This window comes from Dromiciops gliroides, chromosome 4, assembly GCF_019393635.1.
Source record: "Dromiciops gliroides isolate mDroGli1 chromosome 4, mDroGli1.pri, whole genome shotgun sequence".
Classification (NCBI taxonomy): domain Eukaryota; kingdom Metazoa; phylum Chordata; class Mammalia; order Microbiotheria; family Microbiotheriidae; genus Dromiciops; species Dromiciops gliroides.
In genome coordinates, this window is record NC_057864.1 from 312,289,975 (window position 1) to 312,298,402 (window position 8,428).

General features: G+C 38.7%; 1 protein-coding gene across 1 annotated transcript; it reads right to left on the minus strand.

The window, feature by feature from the left end:
* Positions 1 to 492: 492 nt before the first annotated feature.
* LOC122755068 (protein PAT1 homolog 1-like) lies at positions 493 to 6,334 on the minus strand (the record flags this gene model as incomplete). Its single annotated transcript, XM_044003447.1, is given in 2 exon segments — positions 493 to 620; positions 5,449 to 6,334. Coding segments are annotated over 2 exon segments (1,014 nt in total), but the record flags the coding sequence as incomplete, so codon positions are not given.
* Positions 6,335 to 8,428: the final 2,094 nt, after the last annotated feature.

The following is an 8,428-nucleotide window of genomic DNA, read 5'->3' on the forward strand; positions in this document are numbered from 1 at the left end:
AGTTAAAGGATACAATCCCTAGCAATAGTATCACAATTTTCTAGGCTATTGATGGTTGTTGCCAGAATGGCATAATAACATCCATAAATGTTAAAATCTGACATAAATATTCTATCCAGCATATCGGCAGTATTTTTTAAAGTTATGTATAAACATGGATGAGTTGCTATCTATAGTGTTGGAGAGAACACCTAAATTAATGAAAACTAAATCCATTTGAATATTTAAGTCTAAAACTTAGACAATTCAAGTAGATAAAGTATAAGAAGCAAAAAGCGAAAGGATCCTGCATGTAGAAATAGGTGAAGAGGATGCGAGAGCTCTAAAAAACTCATTAAATAGATAACTCACCATTTAGCTATATAAGTATAATAAAAAGTATTATAGAACAAAAGAGCATCAAACATGGAAGAGATCTTTCAGAACACCTTGTCTTAACTCCCTCATATTATAGAAGAAAAATGAAACTGAGGAAAATGAGTAAAGAGAGGCTCACGTATGACCAAGAAATAATTTATGTTGATGATGAGTGATGCTGAAGATAACGTCCATGATAAAGATGATGGTAGTGATGATGGTGGTGACGATGATAGTGATCCTTACCTGGTATACATGGAAACCTGGGTTCAAATCCCATCTATATCACATATTGGCAAATTTTGATTGGGCAAATCACTTAACTTCTTGGACCTCCAGGGAATTCTCTAAAATTACAAGTGACAGAGTGGATGACAATGTGCATTGAGGGAGAAGGTTTCTTCCCAGGGAATTCTTCACATTATATAAGCTATAAGGTTTTCAGAGTAATGTCTATCTATCTATCATCTATCTATCTACATATGTGCATACACATATATGTACATACACATGTATATATACATACATGTATATTTGTGTGTGAGTGACACAGTAGGCATTTAAAAATGTTTATTGATTGCTAGGAAGGATATGTTCTGTCAAAATAAGATGCACTAATAAATTTATTTTAAAACTACGTAAGTACAAGTACTTGAGGAATAAGTAAAATAGAAAAAAATTACTCCTTCTTAGACCATGAAAAAATTACCACAGACCTGTGGGAATTTCAAAATTGTCCAATCTGCTTTTGGCCAATGGTACTTTATTAAATGGTCCATGGCCCCTTCTAATGAAGTGGACTTCAGATCTTCACAATCTGAGATGCCCCCTTTCCTCCAGGGCCTTAGTTTTATAGTGCTTGATAATAGGACAATACAGGTAGAGCAGGTCAAAAATACAGAAGCTCATTGGTTGATAGACCTTGCCCTTAACCTTTCAGGAGAGTCTACACAAAATATCAAATCCCATTGATTAACTAACGGGCTAATGAACAGACCCTAACAGACCTATCTTGACCTTTCAGGTGGTCCTGATGAGCACACCCATGGGTTGGTAGAAAGGCAGACTGTAGACATGGTCCTCTCCCCATGTTGAGCAATAAAAGGATGACAAGGAACAGAGGGGGAACAAAAGTAGCTGAGGGGCTTTCCATGTAATTGAGTCACCTCTGTCACACTGGGCTTGGTCACTATAACAAGGAAAAACAAGGGTGGAGGTTCTCCAGTTAGCTTTTCTTATGAGTAAGCAGGTGAACTTAAAGTCTGTAGTTCACAATTCTGAGGCCTACTATCAGAACTTATAATCACCACCCCATGGAATCATATCAAACTAATTAATACTGATTGGAATAAAATAAGGATCTAATTAATCATCTATCACAGAATCAAGAGTGAACCTTCTGATTTCTAGCAGCACTGATCCAATCTCATATTTCAAGCATATAGGCATGTGAAATCTTCTACTAGCTGGCTAAGAGCCTTTCAAAGAGGGCAGCTAGGTGGTTCAGTGGATAGAGCACCAGCCTTGGATTCAGGAGGACCTGAGTTCAGACACTTAACACTTACCAGCTGTGTGACCCTGGGCAAGTCACTTAACCCCAATTGCTTCAACCCCCCCCCCCTCCAAAAAAAGAGTCTTTTAAAGGCTATTGTATACTTTTCACTTGAGGAAAAAAAAGTACCTTATTAAATCACTCATTAACTGATTGTTGCAATTCTCTAATGCTGTCATCAATCTTGCTGGTACAAGTGATCAGTAACAGTATCTCTTCCTTTTTGAAACATGGAAATGCCACCACACCCCAATCCATACATAAACATAAAAGAAATACCTTTAGATTTCTTTTGATAGATTCCCCCTCAGATTTATTGTTGATTCTCTAGTGTTTGTTGGGTAACCATCCAGATAGTGACTGCTACCACAGCTATGGCCATGTAGTTGGTTAAGCTAAATTGGCTCTTTTTAGAGAGTAAAACTGAGGCGTTTCTGGCCCTACTCCTTTTCCCTGGAGACCAAGAAAAGAAGCTTGCACTTTAGGCCACGGTTGCCTCCTGAATCTGCACAGAAGTTTTGTTTGTTTGTTTGTTTTGGTTCTGCATTTGTTTTCAAGGTGTAATGATTGGAATGACGCCACCTGCTGGAAACTTACTGTAGAAGAGCTCCGCCCATGAGGTGAAGGTCTTTGAGGGCAAGACCAGATGTCTTTTCTTTGGTGTCAGGAAGTGACATTTGCTTGTGGGAGGAAGAAGGGGGGAGCCTGGTACTCTGACTGGGGCTCTTCCCTGAGGACTCCGGCGGAGAAGGGAGCTAGAAATGCGCTCTCCCTTTAATAGAGAGATGAATGTAGGCCTTTCTCTCTCTCTTTACCAAATTCTTATTCTCCTTAATAAATGCTTAAAAGTCTAACTCTTGCTAAAGCTTATAATTTATTGGCGACCACTCATTAGATTTTAGACAGACTAGCTCGAATTTTACCCTTTAACAAAGGCAACTCATTGCTTTCATTGCACTTCACTTCACACAAATTCTACTGGATTGTAAACTCCTTGAGAGTAAGAACTGTGCCTTATCTCCCTGTATTCACTGCCTTTAGTGAAGGACCTTACACACAAATTAAAGTTGGGAGGAGGGAGGATTTAGAGGCCATCTAATGAAATCCTCTCATTATACAGATGAGTCCCAGAGAGGTAAAATAATTTGCCCTAGGGCCTACAATAAAAAGAAGAGCTACCATTTAAACTGGATTCCTCTGACTCAGACCCAATAATCTCTTCTGTGTCTAGTAGGACCAGACATTGGAGTAATGAGCCAGCCTGGACCTGGGGACTTGTGCTGATTCGTGCTAGTGGTGCAGAGGAAAGACTCCTGGGCAACTGGAAGTCCCAATAATCTGGGCAAGGGGCTTTAGCCTACCATTACTAGTTTTATTCTGAGAGAGTCACTCAACTTCCCTATTGAGGAATTTTTAACTTGAGAAAGCTACAGCAGGACAAATCCTTAAAGTCCTTAATAAATATTTGTCAAATTGAATTTAAATTGAATAGTCCTTAGTTCAGTGGCATTGTTGATTTTTCTTTTCTGATTTCTAGCAATGGCCTCTCCTCCTGATCCTTAAAAAGGATTTTTTCCCCCTGTGGAAGGGACAAACAATAGAACACAAGTATTTTTTTTTTTTTACTTCAGCTTCCAAGTTCTTAGGAGGACCTTCCAACAGACACATTCAACAACAGTATTGATAAAGTAATCTTGTACTTGGAGTATAACAGTTAGAAAATGGAATGGGATAGAGAGATTCTAGATACTATATGGGTAATGTGTAGATAAAGTCCTTTCACCTCTTGTTTTCTTTTTGCAGAAGAGGAAACTGAGGCCTGGGGAGGGTAAGTAGCTTCCTCAAGCTTACAGAGCAAGTTATCAGAAATGTGATTAAAATCCAAATCTATTCTTTTTACTTCACTTGATAACTCTTTATAGGTGTGAAAATATACAAGGTTGGCCTTTTAAAAAAAATGGTGGGGTAGATGGTTTGCTTTTAACACCATCATATCTTTCCTTCTTGTTCTCTTCTCCTCTTTTTTAGTGCTTTTTCTTTATCTCCATGCCAGCCTCCTAGTTAGCCAGTGTCTTCATGCTATTTTGGGGCTGTGCCTCATGTTCCAGCCCTAGACCCTTCTTCTCCCCTCCATAGACCCCAATGTCTTTGAAGGCAGAGAAAGTTTCATTTTTGTCCTTGTATTTTCAGCATGAAGAACAGCATCTGGCACATAACAGGCACCCCATAAATGCTTGCAGATAATTTCTGGATCTACATTTACCTATGCTGTGTATGCCTTCCATGACCTTCTAGAAATCCTCTTAGTGAGGTGAATGACTTGCTAAATCCCTGCTTACTTACTGTTCCCAGTAGAATTTTCATATATGTATATATATACACATATATACATACACATACATATATATACACACATATGTTACATTGAATCAAATTGCATTTTATTACATTGTATTGTATTGTAATATATTGTATTGCATTGCATTCTGTTATGTTGTTCAGTTATTTTGGTTGTGTTTGACTCATTGTAACCACATTTGGGGGGGGCGGTTCTCGGCAAAGATACTGGAGTGGTTTGTCATTTCTTTCTCCAGCTCGTTTTATAGATGAGAAACTGAGGCAAACAGGGTGAAGTCACTTGTCCAGGGTCACACAGCTAGCATCTGAGGCCAGATTTGAACTCATGAAGATGAGTCTTTCTGATTTCAGACCCAGCATTCTATCCACTGGGCCACCTAGCTATCCCTATTGTTAAGGGCTAAAATTCTAGCTAAACTGTCTAAAATATTTAATGAGTGGTCGCCAATAAATTATAAACATTAGCAAGAGTTAGACTTTTAAGCATTTATTAAGGAAAATAAGAATTTGGTAAAGAGAGAGAGAAAGGCCTAGATTCCTATCTATTAAAGGGAGAGTGCATTTCTAGCTCCCTTCTCTGCTGGAGTCCTCAGGAAAGAGTAGATTTGGGATAAAATCGAATCAGTGAAATGTGTGCCTTTGTCAGAATCGATGCGGGCTGGTGGGCCAAAATGAGGTACTATCTCTTTAAGAAGAATTTTGGCAACAAAGGCAGCTGTGGCTCGGGGGCTGGGAAATGCCTCCACCCACCAAGTGAGCTGATCAACTATAACAAGGCAAAATTTATAATGTCCTGCTTTTGGCATCATAATATAATCAATTTGTAAGTGCTCAAAAGGTGTATATGCTAGAGGACGCCCTCCATAAGCTTTAGCCTTAAAAGCATACTGATTATAAGATTGACATGTGGAGCAGCCTGCATCGATTCTGACAAAGGCACACATTTCACTGATTCGATTTTATCCCAAATCTACTCTTTCCTGAGGACTCCAGCGGAGAAGGGAGCTAGAAATGCATTCTCCCTTTAATAGATAGGAATCTAGGTCTTTCTCTCTCTCTTTACCAAATTCTTATTTTCCTTAATAAATGCTTAAAAGTCTAACTCTTGCTAAAGCTTATAATTTATTGGCGACCACTCATTAAATATTTTAGACAGTTTAGCTAGAATTTTAGCCCTTAACAGATGGCGACCACGAAGGGACTCAATAAGCAAGGTAAAATCTCATCCTGGGCATCCTTCTTGATCAGAAAGGGCAGGTTCCTGGCTGTTGCCATGAGGATGTCAGCTGCCTGCTCTTTGGAAAGGAAAGGAAGAATACGGGCAACCATTCTCTTCCCTTTACGGATACACATGATCTGCATAAAGTGGTCATCACTTGGCCTCTCTTGTCCAGGCAATTTCCCTCTCAGGTTGTCGTACATGCCACATATCTTCTGCTTTCTCTCCTCCATCTGTGCTTGCTGCTCCTCTTCCAGGCTTAGAAGATAGCGCCTTTCATAATCCTCCACATCCAGGAGCAGACTGTACGTCTTCTCAATTGTAACGAGTGTCTTTCGTCTCTTGTCCCGAACTTGTTTCTCTTTGGTCTCATCATCTTCACTCCGGGATGTTACCACAGCATCAATCATTTTCCGGGGATTATTCACACTAGAGACAGTAAGTTTTCCCAAAGAGCCCTCAAATTTCACTGGCTTGTAGGCATGTTCCAGCTTTGCCACTTGGGGGGTGATCAGCTTGGTACGTTCTTTCTTGGGACCATCTCCATGCACTTCCTCAGCTGCTGAGAGTTTCGCCAGCTTTTCAAAGTAGTTCTGGTAGTAAAAATCATCCAGGTAGGGATCAGTGCTTTGTAACTGCATCATCTGGATCTTTGAAACCCAATCCTTTTCCTGCTGCAACATAAGGTTGGCATATGGGTCCTTGCGTAGCTGTTCCTGATGATTGCTCCGGTGACCACCTCGATCTCCAGCTGTGCCATTTATACTTCAGTGTTGATTTCTATTCTGCTGCTATCTCTGATACAAGAGTTGACGGTGCTGTGGGTGAAGGTGAGTTTTATACGGAATATAGACTAAGGTTAGACTTAAGACGATTTGTTTTGTATTTCTACTTTCTTATCCCTCTAATCAACATCACCTGGTAACTACCACACAATAAAGCTCTAACTAGAAAACCAGAAGCTTCTTCCATTTACTAGTCTGGGAGATAAATTAAGGGAAAGGTTAAAGAGGGGAGATTTATGATCTAATATCCAATTTTAAATCTCACACTATGTTATATTATGTTATGTTGTTTTGTGTTATTATGTTATATTACATTATCTTATGCTATGATGTATTATGTGATATTATATTTCATTCTATTCTATTCTATTGATACTGGGTCTCCTATCCTACCTAGGTTATAAGTAGTTTCCAAGCTTGATCCCACTACTGACATGATCCAACTGTGACCTGGGCTAGTTTATCCTTCTTTGTGCATAACAGCATCAGTCTTAGTGAAGACACCTGCTCAGTTTAGCTGTACAGAAGCTCAGAACCCCAGAACTCACTTGATCTACCAGCCTTAACCTCTTCTGTAGCTGGAGTTACAGGTGAGAATCCCCATGCCCAGCAGTATTTGCATTTTTTAAAAGGCTCCCAGAGATATGGTGCCTTAATCTGGGAGTTCTTAACCTGGAATCCCTGAAATTTAAAAAAAAATGTTTTTGATAATCTGATTAAAATATTTCATTCATAATCCCATATACTGCTGCATTTAAAAACATTGTTCTGAGTAAGTATCCATAGGCTTCATCAGACTGTCAAAGAGGTCTGATACAAAAGAGGTTATAAACCCTTGCTGTAATCCAAAAGAATGAAGGCAGGCTGAAAGAGAAGATAAAATTAAAACAACACCCATGTCCAACCACAATGCTACCTATGTAGCAGGACTCAATCAACATTTGTTGTATTGAATCGAGAGGAAATACTTGGGAGATGCATTTTTTGTTTATGGCTCTATCAGGATCCTGCTGTGTGACCTTGGGTAAATTAATTGACCTTACTGGTACTAGGATCAACTATAAAACAAAAAGGCTGAACTAGATGACCTCTAAAGACCCTTCTTGCTTTAGTATTCTGTAACTGTGTTAGTGAAACACTTCACTTTGCATCTCTATACAGCTAATCCTACTCATTCTACTTGTGTATTTTTAGCAAATTGAAATGGCATTTACATGATTACTACCTCTATTGAGATATGCTATCTTATTGAGTTGGATTTTCTACTTACAAATAAGGTATACATTTGAGGGATTTAAAATTATTTTTCCAATATAATGCAGTGTCTTGCATATTAAGACACATTTATTATTGTGTTCCACCAAAATTTATTACAGTAGGATCTATCTCCAGGGCAAGATCATCACATCACAGGATTATTGATTTTATTTAGAGCTAGAAGGAAACTCAAACACTATGTAATCCAACATTTTTATTTTACACATGAGGAAACTGAGGCCCTTGACTTGCTCAGTCATACAGGGATTAAGTGTCAAAAGTGGGAATTGAACTTTCATCATATGACTTCAGAGTTATAGCTAGTGTTCTTTTTGCTACTTTCTTCAGGACATACTGTACAGAAAGCACAATTCTAGGCACTGAGAAAAATATAAATATAAAGTAGTAAGAAGCTATCCTTATCCTAAGGAAACCTGTGATTTAGTAGGGAAATATAACACATAGACAAACAGCAACAAAAAAATACAAAACAGATCATAGTAAGTACATAAGAGAAGTATAAACTATATTAGGTATAAGAAAGGAAAGGTTAGTTCTTTTTTTTATCCATTGTAGGCAATTAGGATTTAGTGACTTGCCCAGTGTCACATAGCTAGTAAGTGTCTGAAATCAGATATGAACTCAGATACTCCTGATTCTATCCACTGTGCTCTATCCACTGTGCCACCCAGCTACCTTGGGAAAAATTATTTCTCATGGAAATAATTAGGGAAGCCTTCATGGAGGAAGTAGTATTTGAGCAGTATCCTAAAGGATGATTATCTTTAGGCACCAGGCAGAGATGGGTGGCGGAGAAAGTAAGCAATGCTTTTGAGAGTCCACAATAACAACAACAAAAATCTCTCTGTTCTTTTGTGCCTAGTGTTATGGGGAAAATGG